The sequence below is a fragment of the Canis lupus genome, chromosome 10 (assembly GCF_011100685.1).
Source record: "Canis lupus familiaris isolate Mischka breed German Shepherd chromosome 10, alternate assembly UU_Cfam_GSD_1.0, whole genome shotgun sequence".
Taxonomy (NCBI): Eukaryota; Metazoa; Chordata; class Mammalia; order Carnivora; family Canidae; genus Canis; species Canis lupus.
The window spans coordinates 18,156,077-18,173,175 of record NC_049231.1 but is presented as its reverse complement, the minus strand read 5'-3'; the positions used below and the strand labels follow the sequence as shown (position 1 = coordinate 18,173,175).

Genomic DNA, 17,099 nt, shown 5'->3' with positions numbered 1-17,099 from the left:
GGTCTCCTGGGCCAGGGGCGCGGCTGGCCGTTGCCAGGCCCCGGGGGGCCGGCGGGTGGGGGGTGTCGGCGGAAAGGCAGCGCTCGGGTGCAGGCTGCCGGGGGTCTCCTGGAGGGGAGGCCAGGATTCACGCTGCCGCGGGTTCCCCAACTTCGCCATGCCCCACCCCGACCCTGCCCTAGGCCGCCTTTGGGAAATGTTGCAAGACCCTGGTGCGGTCCCGCTGGCTCCGCTCCCCAGCAGGTGAGAGGCCACACCGAGGTGAGGCGTGGAGAGGCTGCTGCCAGGTTGCAGTGCGTGGGCTGCGGGAGGGGCGAGCGCCCCACAGGGCCTCTGGGGGACCGCGGGCCAGGTGCCAGGCTGCGGGGCCAGACCCAGGGAGGCTAGGGGTTCCCGCGGGGGGCTGAGGGGTGCCACTGTGACTGGGCCGCGTCCCGGGGCTCACCTGGCGGCCGGGCAGCCCCGGGGATGGGGTGGCAGCGGCGGGGAAGACTGGCCTGGGGGACCTCGCGAGCAGGGGGGGTGCTGGCGGTGGGGGGGCTGGGCAGGCGGGACAGGACCACAGGCCTTGGTGGCGGTGGGGGGACAAGGGACCGGCCTGGCCAGGGCAGGACGGAGGGGGCCTGGGCAGGGCAGGCTGAGCCCCAGGAAGCCAGGAGGCGCGGGGACAGCACTGCCGCCAGCTCCGCGAGGGAGCGTGTGCACGTGTGGTGTGCAGGCACGAGCGTGTCTGTGAGGCGTGCGTGTGTGGATGAGACACAGATGTGTGCGTATGACGACCTGGGCCATCTCTGTCCACCCCCCTCTTCCTTCGTTCTCCCGGAGACCAGCCCGGCTCCCGTCGCCTTGGCAACAGTGCAGCCCCTCCTGCGAGCAGGACAGGGTGACCTATGGGGCCAGCTGTTTCCAGAGCCGGGGGCGGGCAGGGAGCCTCTCCCAGTGTCTGCTCTGCTGTCCACCTCAGGAAACAGCTGCCTGGGGAGGACAGCCACTCACAGGCACCTGGCTCCGGTGCCAGGCTGCCTCCCTCAGCATGGCAGCCCGGGGCCACGCGGGTGTCCACAGCACAGCGGCCCGAGCCCCAGACCCCTGGAAGGGTGATGGGAGGCCAGGGGACGGGGTCAGCGGGCAGCAGGACAAGGACCCAGCAGGTCCGCCTAGGACCCTGGCTTAACCCCAGCTGAACCCACGGCTGGTGGCCGGGGGCAGGAGCGTCCCCAGCTCTGCTGCTCCTGGAGAGGCTGACCTGGGCCACTCCTGCCTGTGGGTGTCACAGCCTGAGAGGCTGTCGACAGGACGCAGGCCGCCTCTTTCTGAAGTGTGAGTGGCTGCTGCTCTGAGTCTGGGGAGACTCGGGAACAGGGTGCTGGCTTCCAAGGCGCATCCCACTGGGTGCACAGGCCAGGGCACATGAGGAGGACCGGCCGGGAGGTGCGCACGATGTGCTGGAGGCCCAGGGGTGGCCACTGAGTCAGGCCTGCCTCAACCACAAGTCGCCGTGGTCCTCACCTAGACCCGGAGCACCCTCCATCGTTCCCATCACAGCCCGACCCGAGGGGCAGGCTCTGGAACCCTCTGCTGGCCCTTGGGAAGCCCTGCGAGTGCACAACGGCCCCTCCTCCCTGGCAGGTGCTGGGTGGATTCGGCGGAAGGGGGGCTCCTGTCTCCTACCTTGGGTCTGACTCCCCCCCAGCCCGCCCCCACGCCCTTGCTCAGGAGGGCGGCAGGTAGAGCTCCTGGAAGCTGGGAAGCTGGGGGCTGGGCCTCGGGAGGGTCCAGGTTCTGCCCCGGGGACAGTCGTAGCAGCCAGAAGGACAGCCAGGGTTTGCGGGGAGCCAGCAGGCCCCAGGTCCGTCAGGCAGGTGGGTGTGCCTGCGGGGGACACACCTGGAGGTGACCCGGGTGACCCCAGCCCGGCCCACAGGCCACACGAAGCCCAGACGATGCGATGCTGGCCTGGGCCTCTGGGCTACCCGGATCTCTGTGGGTCGGGGAAGGGGCCGCGGGTGTGGACAGCTCCAGTATCTACCGTCGCTGGCAGCAGCGGCTCACTCTCGGGCGGTGACCTTGGGCCGAGGTCGGCCGCCTGTTCCGTGTGGACCTGGGCTGCTCGGGGCCGGGCCGCCGCGCTCAGGTGCAGCCCCCGTGACGGTGGTCGGCTGGGGGCCCGGGGAGCGGCAGGCGGTGGTCCAGGCGGTCCAGGCGGTCCAGGTGCCCAACGCAGAGCAGAGGGACCCCGGAGGGGGGGCGCGATAGGGGAGGGACCTCGAGGTCAAGGCCGGGTCAGACGGCGGCTCAGGGGTGCGAGCTCCCGCCGGGGCGCAGGGTCGGACGGGATCCCCGCGGGGGCGTGGGCAGCGCCCCCCCCCCCCCGCTGGGCCAGCTGCGCGCCGGGGTGCGCGGACGGCCGGGGAGCGCTCGCTGGCCCGGAACTCGCGGGGGCGCCCCTGCTCGGCACCCGGGCCACGGCAGAGGCGGTGGGCGCGCGTGCCGCGAGTGACCTTCCCGGCACGGCCTGGGGCGGGGCCTGCAGAGGCTTCGCCCCGCCCCCGCACCGCCATTGGCTGGGGCTTCGGGGCCCTTTGGAAGCCCCGGCTTCCATTGGCTCCCGCGGCCCCGCCCCACGCGCCTCGGCCGCCGCCCGCGCAGGGGCCGCGCGTGCGCGGTGAGTTCGTGCGCGCGCGCGGGGGAGGAGTGACGTGAGCCGCCACGCCACGCCGTGCACCTCCGCGGCTCGCTCACGGCGAGCTAGTCCCGGGCGGCCCGCCCCGCGCCCCGGGCCCCGACCCCCGCCGACCCGGGGTGGCCGCGCCCGGCCCCGCCGCCCCGCCGCCTCGGAGCCCCGCGCGCGTCCCCGGGGGCGGCCCCGCGGCGCGGCCCGGGCGGAAGGGGGCGGGGTCCCGCTCGCCCCGCCCCCGCGGAGGGATCCGGCCGCCGCGGCCCAAAAGCCCGGGGCGAGGCGGCGGGGCGTGTGAGCGGCGGGGTGCTGCGCGCGCACGCGGTCCACGCGCGGTCGGCCCGGGGCCCTGTGCCGCGCGGACGGCCTCTCCCGAGCGGCTCTCGGCGCTCCCGCCTGGCCCTGCGGCCGCCCCGGTCCGCGGCTCGGGAGGCCGCCGTCCCGCGTGTGGGCCGCGCGGGGAGCCGGGCCGGGTGAGAGGCGGCGGACAGCCCGGGGGCCGCGGGCCCGCGCCCCGCCGCCGCCCGCGATGCTGCTCTCCAAGTTCGGCTCCCTGGCGCACCTGTGCGGGCCGGGCGGCGTGGACCACCTGCCGGTGAAGATCCTGCAGCCGGGTAGGCGGGGGCGGGGTGCGGGGGACCCGGGGGCGCGGGGGCGCGGGGGGCCGGGGGCTGCGGGGCCGGGGACTCGGGGGCGCGGGGGACCCGGGGGCGCGGGGGCCGGGCCGCAGCAACCCCGCCCGCGCCGTTCCCGCAGGCAAGGCGGACAAGGAGAGCTTCGAGAAGCTGTACCAGGTGGGCGCCGTGCTGGGCAGCGGCGGCTTCGGCACCGTGTACGCGGGCACTCGCATCGCCGACGGGCTCCCGGTGAGTCGGGCCGCCGGGCGGACCGGGGCTGGTCGGCCGCCGCGCGCCGTGGCGTGTGGGCCGCGCTGACCGCCCGCGCCCCTCCCCTCCGCAGGTGGCGGTGAAGCACGTGGTGAAGGAGCGGGTGACCGAGTGGGGCAGCATCGTGAGTGCGGGCGCCGCGGGGGCGGGCGGGCGGGCGGGGCGGGGGGCGCGCTGACCGCCGTGTCCCCCCCAGGGCGGCGCGGCCGTGCCCCTCGAGGTGGTGCTGCTGCGCAAGGTGGGCGCGGCGGGCGGCGCGCGCGGCGTCATCCGCCTGCTGGACTGGTTCGAGCGGCCCGACGGCTTCCTGCTGGTGCTCGAGCGGCCCGAGCCGGCCCAGGACCTGTTCGACTTCATCACGGAGCGCGGCGCCCTGGACGAGCCGCTGGCGCGCCGCTTCTTCGCGCAGGTGCTGGCGGCCGTGCGCCACTGCCACGGCTGCGGGGTGGTGCACCGCGACATCAAGGACGAGAACCTGCTGGTGGACCTGCGCTCCGGGGAGCTGAAGCTCATCGACTTCGGCTCGGGCGCGCTGCTCAAGGACACGGTGTACACGGACTTCGACGGTGAGCGCCGGCCGGCGGCCCCGCGGTGACTGTTGGCGGCCGCGCGCGGGGGGGGGGCGCGGGGGGCGCGGGCCCGGCTCGAGGCTGCCCCCGCCGGCGGCGCGGGGGTGCGCGGGGAGTGCCCGGGCCTCCCCTGCGCGGGGCGGGCGCTGCGTGCGTGCCGAGCGGGGGCGGCGCCGCAGAAATCCCCGCATTGCGGAGCGCGGGGAAGCCGGGGCTCCCCGCCCCCCGCCCCCGCCGCTCCCCCCGCCGCCTCCCGGCGCCTCCGGCCTCCGCTTACATCTGTTTGTTGTGAAACCCGAGCCCGCGCTCATGTGACCCGCCCTCCCTCCTGCCTCCTGCCTCCTCTCTCCTTCCTCCTCCCTCCTCCCCCTTTCCCGGGCCGCGCTGGGCCAGCTGGGGAGGCCGCGCCCGCCCGGTTTTTCCAGGGTGATGACGAGCAGGATTTGGAGGCCGGCCCGGCCCTGGCCCCTGCCGCCTTAGTCACTGGTTAGGGCGCCGGTGCGGTGGGGGCGCCGGCCCCGGGCGGACGCCCTGACGCCCGTGTGTCCCCCAGGGACCCGGGTGTACAGCCCCCCGGAGTGGATCCGCTACCACCGCTACCACGGGCGCTCGGCCACCGTGTGGTCCCTGGGCGTGCTGCTCTACGACATGGTGTGTGGGGACATTCCTTTCGAGCAGGACGAGGAGATTCTCCGGGGCCGCCTCTTCTTCCGGAGGAGAGTCTCCCCAGGTGCGCGCTGGGTGCAGGGCTGCTGTGGGGGCACGGGGGGCTGGAGGGCCTGGCCGGGCGGCGTCCTGACCCTGCGGCCTGCGCTCCCCAGAGTGCCAGCAGCTCATCCAGTGGTGTCTGTCGCTGCGGCCCTCAGAGCGGCCCTCGCTTGACCAAATCTCAGCACACCCCTGGATGCTGGGCGCCGAGGGGGCCCCCGCCGAGAGCTGTGACCTGCGCCTCTGTGCCCTGGATGTGGACGACGGGGCCAGCACCACCTCCAGCAGCGAGAGCTTGTGAGGAGGCGCCCGGGCCTGGCTCGCGGGAGCCGGAGGGACCGACCCGCCTCAGCTGCGGCCGCTTCTTGCGGAAGCAGTGACCTCTGGCTCCCGGTGACCTCTGCCTCAGGCACCGGGCTGCTTCCTCTGCTTTGAGTGCCTTTCCGAACGCTGCTGTCGCGGGACTTGGTGTTCTCAAGCTCTGTCTGTCCAAAGACGCTCCGGTCCGAGGGAGGCCCAGCTGGGCGGGTGCAGGCCCTCTGGGACGGCCCATCGAGGGCCCAGGAGCACGTCCTGTGGCCTCATCTCTCTGGGACACCGCCGGCGTGCCCCCCTCCTGCGTGTCCCCGGTGTTGGTCCGGGCAAGTCCGTGCACAAGCAATGCAACGTCGGGGCTGGCGGGGTGTGCACCCGTGCCCCTCTATTTATGGTCTGACCCCGAGGAGGGCTATTTATTGTTTAATTTATTCGTGGAGGTTCCCTCCTGGCGCCCCCACCTTCTTCCGCCTGGAGTGGGGGGCGCGGCTGTGTGTACCCCAGGTCCTGATCCTACCTGTGTCTGTCGGAAGATGGACTTGTACAGTGGCTAATTTAAGGGGTGAGGGTGACCGCCACCAGGGCTCTGCGCCTCAGGGGCGGGGTGGGGGCGGGTTTTAAATTATTGACCTTGTACAGTCTGCTTGTTGGCTCTGGAGGCGGGGGGTGGGGGGCAGAGTCTCAAGCCTTTAATTTATTGTAGCAGCCGTGTTTCTGTGATCCTGGTGTGCGTAGGCATCGGGGATGGGGTTTCCTTCAGTTCAAAAGTGATGTCTCGAGATCATATTTTTTATACAGGTATTTCAATTAAATTGTTTTGTATATAACAGTCGCTGTGTTTATTGGGTAAGGTGGTGGGGTAAAAGGTTTGGGGGAGGGGCCCTCCCCCGACAGAGCGCCGGCCTGTGTGCTTGCCCGCCTTGCCACCCCTAGTGTGGGGGCCGCATCTGGAGGTGGCCCCAAGAGGACCTCTGGCTTCTGTTCCAGGGATGCTCAGTCAGAAGCAGAGGAGGAAGGGGTCTTCGCTCAGGCCACTCAGGAAGAGGTGGGGGGTGGTCCATGCTGCCCCGCAGGTGGCTGGGAGGGGTTCTGAAGGGTGAGTAGAAGTTTGCTAGGTGGAGGGAGTGAGAAGGCCTTCCTGGCAGAGAGCAGGGGCAGGTGGAGTCAGGTGGGGGGCAGTGCCGGTTGCTTGGGCCTTGGCCTGAGAGCTGGAGGGCAAGGTGGTGGGTGGGAGCCACGGTCAGGTCCAGGCGTGGTCGCAGCAGACACACAGGCCTGGAGGATGGTCAGCTGCCTGCAGCCGGGGTTCCCCGTGCCCCCGGGTGTCCTGTCCCCGCGGGCTCACCCTCGCCCACCGCCGTGGCGCTGACTGCCCTGGGAGCTCGGAACCTGAGACCTGGAACCAGCAGAGGCGGGAGGGGGCGGGGAGGGGCCCCGGGGGCTGAGGGGGGTGACCGGGGGGGGGGGGGGGGCTGAGGGGGGCTGGGCTCAGTCTGCGGGGAGTCGGGGATGTCCCCCGCCTGCGGGGGGCTTGGCAAGCCTTTCCTGAGGAATCCTTAGGGCCCAGGGACCCCCAGCGCAGCCCCCTCCACTCGGGCAGATGGGGGGGTGGATGGGGCGTTTAGGAACACAGCCCGCCTCCTACTGCCCTGCCCCGGCCCCCCTGCTATGGCCCCTCCCATGCCCCCTGCTAGGACCCGCACCTGGCAGCCTTGGGGGACACTCGAGGACAGTTGAGGATCTGCAGCCTCCGGGTCTGCACTCTGGTGACGGTGACTCACATGTCACTCTCCAGCTGAGGATGCTGGGCTGGGCGTGGGCACCATCCCCTCTGCCCACATGCCCGTCCTGGTGTGTGCACCCAGCCCCCAGCCGTCACCCATGGAGCTCGAGCGTGTGGGGGACCCCAAGCCAAGCGGGGGGAGTGCCACGTGCCTCTACTCAGGCGCTAGGCACTGACCCCTCAGGGGGAGGCCCTGGGCAGGGCTGGTCGCAGGCAGGGGCCGCTGGTGCCCAGGAGGCCTCGTGCAGGGAGGACGCCCCAGGGGGCGCAGGGGGTGGGCACCAGTCAGTGTGCGTGCGCAGGAGAGGCTTGCCCTGTGGAGCGGCGCTGACCCGGTGCTACTCCCCCCGGGGACACTGTCCTCTGTGCCTCATCCCCCACCGCAAACGCGGAGCCGCGGCTACCCCGTCCCCCCAGCCCGGGCCCGCACGTCGTAGCCTCGAGCAGGGCCCTGGAGGACAGTGTGTCACGTTCAGAGCTCGGGAAGGGCTGGTCCCAGAGTCACTGCGCAGGGTGCCGGTGGGTGGGCAGCCTGGGGGGCAGCCCCGGGGTGTTGGAGGCCCCAGATCTGCTGGGGATGATGGGGAGCAGGACAGGATGCGGCTGGGGGCACCCAGGGGTGTGGGGGCAGCAGGGCAGCTGAGGCCAGAGGAGGCCGAGGTCAGGCCCAGGTGGGGGCCGCGTGGAGCCCCCCACAGGAAGGGGCAGAGGGAGGCAGCTTGGCCACCCCACTTCCCAGGTGACCGCACAATCGGGCCACCCCCACGGCCCCCTTCCCCCATGCAGGGCAGGTCTGTGCTTGGGAAACAGGCCTGAGAGGGGCCCCCCCATCGAGCCCGCACATGGAAACGCAGCCGTGAGCCTGGCTGGGGACCCCTGGGGGGCCTGGGGCGGGGGCCTAGGCTGGCTGCAGGGCACAGGCCACTGGAAGTGCCAAGGATTCGGCCCCCGTGGGGGTCCCCCCAGGGTGAGATTTCAGAGTACCAGGGCTCTGGCTGCGAGGGCTGCCCCGTCCTAACCTGCCGCCTGAGCCCCGGGCTCCCTGCTCGTGGCCCGGGCACCCCCACCCTGGACGGCCACCTGCAGGGCCCCTGCAGGCCCCTCAGTGCCCAGGGTCAGAGGGCTGTGCAAGCACCAGGGCAGGTGCGACCTGGGACCTGGGACCTGGGGGACCCACCGTGGGCCGGCCTCTGACTCCCCGCCCCTGGCTGCCACTGTCCCATTGTCCCGCTGTCCCCCTGTCCCACTCCTAGCTGCGCAGGTGGCCCTGCGGACGGCCTGGCTGGAGCAGAGGGGACAGTCCCTGAAATGCTGGCCTGTCCTCTGAGACCGGCTGCTGGCTCCGCCCGGTCCCCTGGCTCCCGCGGGCCTCTGCTGGGTGGGGGGCGCCGAGGCCACTCATCTTGGGTCTGTTTACACTCAGGGCTCCCCTAGAGCCGCTTGGTCCAGTTCTGCACAGCGTCCACCCTTCAGGACTCATGGGGGGCTGCGTGGAATCCAGAGATCATTGTGGAAAGAACCAGAATCCGGAGCCACATCCAGGTTCGGCCCCCCTGCGCTTCCGGAGCAGCCCCGGCTTTGATGGGTGCCCACGGCCGGGCCCTGGGAGGGCGGTGGGCGCCCCGGGCTGCCGTCGGGGGCCAGGCCTCAGAGTCACTGGAGGGGGGTACAGCCTAGGGCAACGGCTGCAGCTGTCGGGGCCTTGAGTCTCTATTCCCAGCGGCAGCCCATCGAAACGAAACCTTAGGGTGGCTTTGATGCCGGAGCTTCACGGAAAAGGGAAGTGATCCCTGGCAGGACCCCAGGACCCCTGCCTGGCCCGGGGTGACCTTGGCTGGCAGGGCCCACACCAGTGGGAGCGCGGAAGGAAGTGCACTGGGCCAGCTCTTGGTGGGGGGGGCCGGGGAGCAGGACAGGCCCGTGGCCCTCCCCGGGGCACCAGGAGTTCCCAGGGCAGGGCGGGGGGGGGGTGCCAGGAGGGTGGCAGCTGGGCCGAGCGCCAACCCTCGGGGCTGAGGGGTGGGGGGAGCTCCCAGGGCCCCCACTCACCTCCTGAGGACTGGCTGTGGCTGAGGGGTGCAGGGCCCCATGCAGTCGCTAGCCCGGGGCATCTCAAGGGGCCCGTGTCCTCTCCGAGGCCTCAGATCAGGGGGGCCGAGGGGGCCCCAGCCTCCAGCACATGACTTCCAGGCCAGCAGCTTCCCGGGCGGCCTTGGCCAGAGCCCGAGCTTTGATTACACAACCGCCCCCCGAGTTCCTGGCACTCAGGCCTGCCCCAGCCCCGCACAGCCCCCCTTCCCTGGCCGGGCCCCACACAGGAGGAGGAAGCTGGGTCAGGGACCCCCCCACCTGGGGAGGGGGAGGAGGAGGGTGCCCTGGGGACCCAGCCAGGTGAGCTCTCTGTGATCTGGCCACCGGCCGCCCTCACCTGTCCGGCCAGGAGGCTGCACGGGGAGAGGCAGGGAGCCGCCTGCCTGCCGGGGGGGCCGTCGGGCTCACCTGAGAACGTGGGACGCCCACCCCACCGGCCCCCTGGGTGGGTGGGAGGGTTGGAGCCAGGTGCTGGCCCCGCGGGGGAGAAGGGGTGGTAGGTGGTGGGGCCTCCCTGGGTTGCAGGTGCACTTGCTCCTGGGGCCACAAGACCAGGAAGGGCTGGGCCGGGCCAGACAGGAGTCCGGGACCCCAGACACCAGGAGCTGCCCCGGGTGGTGGGGTCCTGGGAGCACGGGGATGCTTGTCCACGTCACCAGCTTGGGGGCCGGGGGCACACAGGGCACTAGGAGCCCAGCGATGCCCGTGTCAGGGTTTGGGCCCCGGCGTGGCCACCCCGCAGACCCCACATCCTAGGAATCCCCCCATCATCTGGGGTCTGTTCACCCAGCCCGGCCCACGTGAGCTCAAAGGGCCCTTTTCACTCCAGAGGGAACCAGGCATTCCAGGTTCTCGGGGCTCACCACTGCCAGAGACAGTGACCCGGACAAACCGGCCTGATGCTTTTAGGATGTGACAGAGAGATGGGGTGATGGGGATCTTAGGGGTCACCGTCAGCTTTTCGACAGAAGGAATAGCGGGTGCAAAGGCCCTGAGGCCGAGCCAGGAGCCTGGGCCGTCTCCCTACAGAGGAACAGAAGGGCCAGCGCAGAGTCCCCTCCGAGACGGAGTCCCGGCCTCTTCCCCAGCCCAGCTCTGTGGCCGGAGTCCCCCCTCAACCTGCTCCACGTGGGGTGGGCTGAGGCCCAGGGCTTGGGGCAGAGCTGGGGCGGGGTCCCGCAGCCAGGGACCAGAGGGGCTGGCTGACCTAGGACCTGGCGGGCCTCAGGAGCAGGCCCCGCTGCTGTGGGGTCCCTGAGTCTAGCAGGGATCAGGAGGGCCCCTTGGGCCACACCAACGGTGAGCGATTCCATGCGTGTGCTTGTAGGCATGTGGGCAGCCGCGGGTGTGTTGATCTGTGTGCGTGTCGGGACAGCACGTCTCGTGGGCGAGTGTGAGTGCACGTGGGCGGGACCTCGGGCTGCGGAGCCTGGTCCATGCCTCATGCTGTGGCCGCCACTGCTGCTTCGCCCTCCCCTCTGCGGCCCAGCAGCCCCCGGTGTGGGCAAGGGGACGGGGAGTGTTGGGGGGCCAGGCTGCAGCCCAAGGTCCTGCCCCCGGCCCTTCTGTCCCCCACCCTCCTGCCCCCCCCACCCTCCTGCCCCTCTCCTGCCCCCCCCCCCGCCTTCTTGCCTCCGGCCCTCCTGTCCCCTGCCCTCCTGTCCCCTGCCCTCCTGTCTCCCCTGCCCTCCTGCCCCCCCACCCTCCTGCTCCCCAGCCCTCCCGTCCCCCCATCCTGTACACCCCCCCGCCCTCCTGCCCCCTGACTGTTCTGCACACAGCTGCAGGGCCGTCACCTGTGAAGCGGGGCCGGGCCCACAGGCTTGTGAGCCCGGGTGGGTCCCACAGGGTGATCAGGATGTCCCTGGGCCCCCCAGGCAGCCCGGGCCTAGCAGAGCCTACAGTCAGGGAGCCGCGGGGGGATGTGGCCCGGGGAAACGGGGGTTCCCCGAGAGGGGGATGGAGGCGGGAGGAGGTGTGGCCCAGGGCCGAGGGGACCCGAAGGGCGCTGAGCTGAAGCTGGGGGCGGGCGTCAGCTGCGGGCACCCTGCAGCAAGTCCACTGGGCGTGCTCAGCACCCAGGCCGGGGGTTCCGCCCAGACCAACACTGGGTGGGTCCAGGTGCTTCGGGAGGTGGGAGGTCGGTAGGACCCAGGGAAGGACGAAGGCTTGGGAGGACCCCCCAGGAAGCCCCCAGGGGAAGTACAGTGACCCCCGCAGATTAGGGCGACAGCGGCCCTGGCCCCCTGCCTTGTGCTGGGCTGAGCGGGGAGCCGGGGCTGGGGGCAGCTGAGGACTCATCACTTCGGTCCACTGCCCCCCGCCCCCCGCCCAGTCTCTGGGACACTGTGTCCCTGCTGTCATCTCACGTGGTCCCCGCCCTCCCCTGTCCCCCCTGCTCCCCGCGGCCTCAGGAGCTGATGGGAGTAGCTGTGGCCCCGGAGCGGCAGGCGGGGGACAGGGTCAGGCCACAGTCTGGGGGTGGGGTGGGGGCAGGGCAGTTTCATGCACCTGAAGAAACACACCTCCTGGGCCCAGAGTGTCCTACCAGGAGGGCAAGCCCCTGACCCCATTCCCACCCCTCGCCCTGTGGGCCTCGGGCGCTGGCCAAGGTCTGGGACGTCCCCGAGGAGCCCCCGGAAGGGCCTCTGTGCACAGGAGGGTAGACACTGCGCCGTGTGCCTGTGCACGGGGGCGTGAGTGAGGCGCGTGAGGTCAGTGGGTGTGTGTATGGGGGTGGGGGTGTGTGTGGTGCGGTGGCTCCATGACATGGGAGGGAGGGTGGGCACACCCCGAGGGTGTGGGGGTCGCAGGGGGGCCAGGCCAGCCTCTGGCTCTCAGCTGGCTCTATTTTTGATGAAAAACAAAATTCTTCTCATACATACTAATGCTCTGAGCCACTTTAAACATTTCTCAGAGAATTAAATGGAAATCTAAAAAAAAACACCCCGAGAAGTATTTTTAAAACGGCTTTACCGACGAGTCATTTACATCCCATAGAATCCACCTACCTTCAGCAGTTGCGGGATCCGCCCCGGGCCCACGACTCCGCAGACTCCCGGGCAGGCACCCTGCCCGCGGTGCACCTGCTGTGCCCACCTCCCCGCGGGGTCAGGCCCTACGGTCCTGGCTGGGGCGCCCTGAGCAGAGGCCGCCCCAGGTAATCGGGCTTGCAGGCGGATCCCGTCGTCTGTCCCCGACTGGCGGGGGCCTGGCTCTTCTCAGGTGTGCGGGTCACGGGTCCTGGGGCGCAGAACCTCCCTGCACAAGCTCCCGCGGGCGCCCGAGCTGGCACTGCTCTCGGCCAGGAGCCCAGGAACCCAGGGGCCCAGGAGCGGCGATCCCGAGGCTGCGGCGACCTGTGCTTGACCTTGAGGCAGTGGCTTTGCGACCTACTGCCCCACAGACCGGTGGGGGTCCTGGGGCCTCCACAGCTTGTCAACACCTGCTGTCGCCTGTCCCTCTGACTCCAGCCGTCCTGCTGGCGGTGAAAGGCTGCTGCCTGTCCTTCCAATTTGGATTTTCCCAACAACTAAGGATGCTGAGCATCTTTTCGAATCGTATCAGGCCTTTTAGAAGGTCTTTAGATCTTTAAAGATTTTTTTTTTAATTTATTTATTCATAGAGACACACACACACAGAGAGAGAGGCAGAGACAAAGGCAGAGGGAGAAGCAGGCTCCACGCAGGGAGCCCGATGTGGGACCCGATCCGGGGTCTCCAGGATCACGCCCCAGGCTGCAGGCGGCACTAAACCGCTGCTCCACCGGGGCTGTCCAGGTCTTTAGATCTTTAGAAGGCACCCAGCTGCCCTCCTCCTTCCTTTGCTGAATGTCTCATAACATTTTGGGCCTATTTTTTACTTGGTTGTCTTACTCTTGCTATTTTATTTTTTTTTAAGATTTTTAAAATTTATTTATTCATGATAGACATAGAGAGAGAGAGAGAGAGAGAGAGAGAGAGAGAGAAAGGCAGAAGGAGAAGCAGGCTCCATGCTGGGAGACCGACGTGGGACTCGATCCTGGGACTCCAGGATCGCGCCCTGGGCCAAAGGCAGGCGCTAAACCGCTGAGCCACCCAGGGATCCCCACTCTTGCTATTTTACAAGTGATGTGTTTTGGGGGCGCCGGGGTGGCTCAGCCGCATAAGTGTCAGACTCTTAATTTCAGTTCAGGTGAGATCCAGCCCCACATCAGGCTCCTCACTCAGTGGGGAGTCAGCCTGGGATCCACCCTCTGTCTCCCTCTGCCACTCCCCCCACACTCACTTATGCACACTCTCTCCCTCTGTCTCAAATAAATCTTAAAAAATTTATATTTGTTTTTAATTGTGGTAAAATACACATGACAATTTCAAGTGTATCTTTGTCTTTTTAAAAAAGATTTTATTATTTTTTAAAGGTTTTATTTATTTATTCATGACAGACACAGAGAGAGAGAGGCAGAGACACAGGCAGAGGGAGAAGCAGGCTCCATGCAGGGAGCTCGACGTGGGACTCGATCCCGGGACCCCAGGGTCACGCCCTGAGCAGAAATCAAGAGTCAGATGCTCAACTACTGAGCCACCCAGCGCCCCTTATGTGTATGTTTGTCTTATATTTGAGTCACAGGTGTTCTAAGTACAAACCCCTAGTCACATACGGTCTGCAAACTTTTCATATTCTTACTGTTGTCCCTTGAAGTGCAAAACCTATACTATTGATCAAACTCTAAATCTATTTTTTCTTTCACAGATCCCTGCCCGTGGAGCTGTACGTGAGACACTGCCCATCTCAAGGTCACATAGATTTTCTTATGTTTCCTTTCAAAAGTGTTATAGCTTTAGCTCTTATATTGAGGTTTATGGTTGATTTTGAGTTAAATTTTTGTGTATGGTGTGAGGTAGGGGTCCAGATGCTGGTTTTTACATGGGTTTCCAGTCGTCACAGCCCTGTTTGCTGAAAAGAGTGTCCTTTTTTCCCATCGAGAGCCTTGGCACCTTCGTCAAAAATCAATTGACAATAGATCTGAGTCTATTTCCAGACTCGGCCCTGTCCCATTGATCTCTATGTCGATCCTAGCACGAGAACACACTGTCTTTATTGCCGTCGCTCTATAGTTAGGTTTTCAAATAAGAAACTGTAAATTCTCCAGGTCTGTTCCTTTTCAGGATTGCTTGGCTATTTTCTGTCCTCTGTATGTCCATACAAATATATATATGATCAGATTGCTAATTTCTGCCCAAAAAGTCCCTCAAACACTCTGACTTTGCTAGGGATTGCATTCAAACTATCAATCAGTTGGGGAGTGTGGCCATCTTAACATTAATGAGTTTTCCAGTCCATAAACATTGGATGTCTCTCCACTTTAGATCTTCTTTACGATCATTTAGAAATGCTGTGTAGTTTTGAGTGTAGAAGTCTTACACTCCTTTGCTCAACATCCTCTGAATTGTTTTATTCTTTTCAGTGCTGTTATGAATGGAACTGTTTTCTCAATTTTATTGTTGGAATGAGCATTGCTCACATAAAGAAACACAGTTGGTTTTTGTATACTGATCTCAGATCCCGGAACTTTAATGAACTTGCTCATCAGCAGCCTTTTTCCCTCTACGTCCTCCTGCCATTTGGCCCCAAATGCGTCACAAATGCAGAAGTGGACAGTTTCTGGTGGAGGAAGGGGAACCTCAGGTAACTGGAAAGTACCAGGAAAATAGTGGAGAGAAAGAAGCTTAGGGCAAGGAGCCCAGGAGATTAAGTTTCAGACTCCTGGGCTCACCTCTGATCTAGTGCGTGTGGATGTCATCCCCATTAGCATATCAAATATTTGGAGAATTGATCTAGTAGGTAGACCACTCAAGTCTCAGAGTGACCACAGGATGGCCCTGACTAGAACAGCAAAGACTTGGGGTGCCTGGGGGGCTTAGTCGGTGAGGCGTCTGCCTTCATGGCTCAGGTCATGATCCTGGGGTCCTGGGATCGAGTCCCGCATCATCGGGCTCCCTGCTCAGCAGGGAGCCTACTTCTCCCTTTCCTTCTGCTGCTCCCCCTGTCCCCCTGCTTGTGCTCTCTCTGTCAAATAAATAAAATCCTGGAAAAAAAATAAAAAGAACAGCAACGACTTTGAATACTAAACTTACTTTGGAACCACAGCCCACAGAGGACCAGAGCAAGGCAATGACATTCTCCATGGGGCAGGGGGAAGATCCAGAGTCTCATGACATAACACTCAAAATGTCCAGGATAGAAACTAAAATCACTTGCAAACGAAAAACATGAAAATCTCAACTCATGTGGGAAATGGTAATAGACACCAGTGATGTGATAACCCCAATGTCTGAATGATCCGACGGGGACTTTAAAGCAATGATTACTATACAGATGCCAGAAATTGCAAATAGTCTTAACACAAATATTAAAATAGAATGACTGAGCAGAGAGAAAGACTGAAAGAAAAAGCAAATGGAGATGTTGGAACTGAAAAATAGAATCACTGAAAGGGGGGAAAAAAACCTTCACAAGATGGATTCAATACCAGCATGGAGATGACAAGAGGAAATCAACGAACTCGAAAATTCAGCAACAGAAATTCATCTGCACAACAGAGAGAGAAAAGACCTTAAAAAATGAGCAGAGTGTCAGAGACCCACAGGACAACAAGAACAGGGCAATGCCTATGACATTGGGGTTCCAGAAAGAGAGGAGAAAGGCCGTGGGGCTGAAAAATATTTAAGGACATTATGTCTGAAAACATCTCACGTTTGGTGAAAGACATAAACTTATAATTCCGAAAAGCAGAGCACATCCTGTCCTGGGAAAACTGGGAAAGAAATCCACACTAAGACATTTCATAATCAAGTTGCTGAAAACCAAGAACAAGGAAAAAGTCGTAAAGCAGCCAGAGGAATAAGATGTGTTACCTACGGAACAACTGGATTTCTCATTGGTCATACGACATCTTTTTCAGTGCTGAAAGAAAAGAACCGTGAGTTCAGATTTCTCTATTCGGCAAACTTCCTTAACCCAGTAAAGGGCACTGACAAAAATCCCACAGCTGACATCATACCTCATGTAACAGACTGAATGCTTCCCCCTGAGATTGGGACCAAGGCTGGGTTGCCCTCTCTCACCACTCTTATTCACCAGTATTAGAATTCCAGCCAGTGCAATAGGGCAAGAAAAGGAAATAAAAGGCATATTGATTGGAGAAGAAGAATAAAACTGTCCTTATCTGGAAACAACACGGTTATCCATGTGGAAAATCCCAGGAAATCTATTAAAAAAAAAAAAAGAACCAAACTCATAGAACCAGGAAATGAGTTTAGCAAGATTGCAGGATATAATAAGCTCAACACATAAAAATGAATTGCCTTCTCATATACAAGCAATGAATAACTGGAGACCACATGTTGAGAACGTTGCCATTTATAATAGCTCCCCAAAATGTCTAGGTGTAAATGTAGCAAAATATGTAAATGTTCTCAGCGCTGAAAGCTACAAAATGCTGTTGAAAGAAATCAGATAAGATCTAAATAAATACTTACCATCTTCATGAATTTGAAGGTTCAACGTACTAAAGATGTCAGTTCTCCCCCACACGATCTACGGATTTAACACATCATTAGGAAAAATTCCAGCAAGATTTTTTTTTTTTATAGACATAGACAAGCAAATTCGAAAATTTGTACGTAAGGGCAATGGAAGCAGATTAACTAAAACAATTTGACAGAGAAGAACAGGATTGCTGGGAAATGCCTTAATTGCAGCCACAGTAACTGGTGCTTGTTGGTGGTCGAGGACGCATCAACGAGCAGAACCGCCGGGTGGTCCAGAGCCCGCCCCGCCCGGGGAAGCGGTCCCTCGTCTCCCCTCGGGGGAGGTCGCCGCACCGGAGCGCGGGCTGCAGCCGCCCCAGGGAGACGGAGACGCGCGTTCACCCAGACGGGAAGGTGCTCCAAGCTCTGTAACAGGTGGGAACCATCCAGAGGCTCTTCCCGGGGCGAGCGGGTGCGGATGCGCAGACTGCGGCAAACAGGGGCAAAGGGCCGAGCCGGGGTGAGGAGAGCCCTGGACCCCCGCCCCCACCCCTACAT

The 17,099-nt window shown here is 64.1% G+C and overlaps 1 protein-coding gene and 1 long non-coding RNA gene across 2 annotated transcripts; one reads left to right on the top strand and one right to left on the bottom strand.

Moving 5' to 3' along the window:
* Positions 1-3,142: 3,142 nt before the first annotated feature.
* PIM3 (Pim-3 proto-oncogene, serine/threonine kinase) lies at positions 3,143-5,983 on the top strand. Its single transcript, XM_038550180.1, has 6 exons — positions 3,143-3,291; positions 3,434-3,543; positions 3,638-3,688; positions 3,761-4,130; positions 4,687-4,863; positions 4,955-5,983. Exons 1-6 carry the CDS (start codon positions 3,207-3,209, stop codon positions 5,140-5,142), a joined length of 981 nt encoding a protein of 326 aa, XP_038406108.1. The 5' UTR covers positions 3,143-3,206; the 3' UTR covers positions 5,143-5,983.
* An 8,466-nt stretch (positions 5,984-14,449) lies between these two features.
* On the bottom strand, positions 14,450-17,068 carry LOC119873755. The gene is made up of 3 exons (XR_005365151.1): positions 16,551-17,068; positions 16,073-16,279; positions 14,450-15,975 (listed from the first exon to the last, which is right to left on the bottom strand). It is a non-coding gene; the product is annotated as an uncharacterized LOC119873755 (long non-coding RNA).
* Between the last annotated feature and the right edge of the window lie 31 nt (positions 17,069-17,099).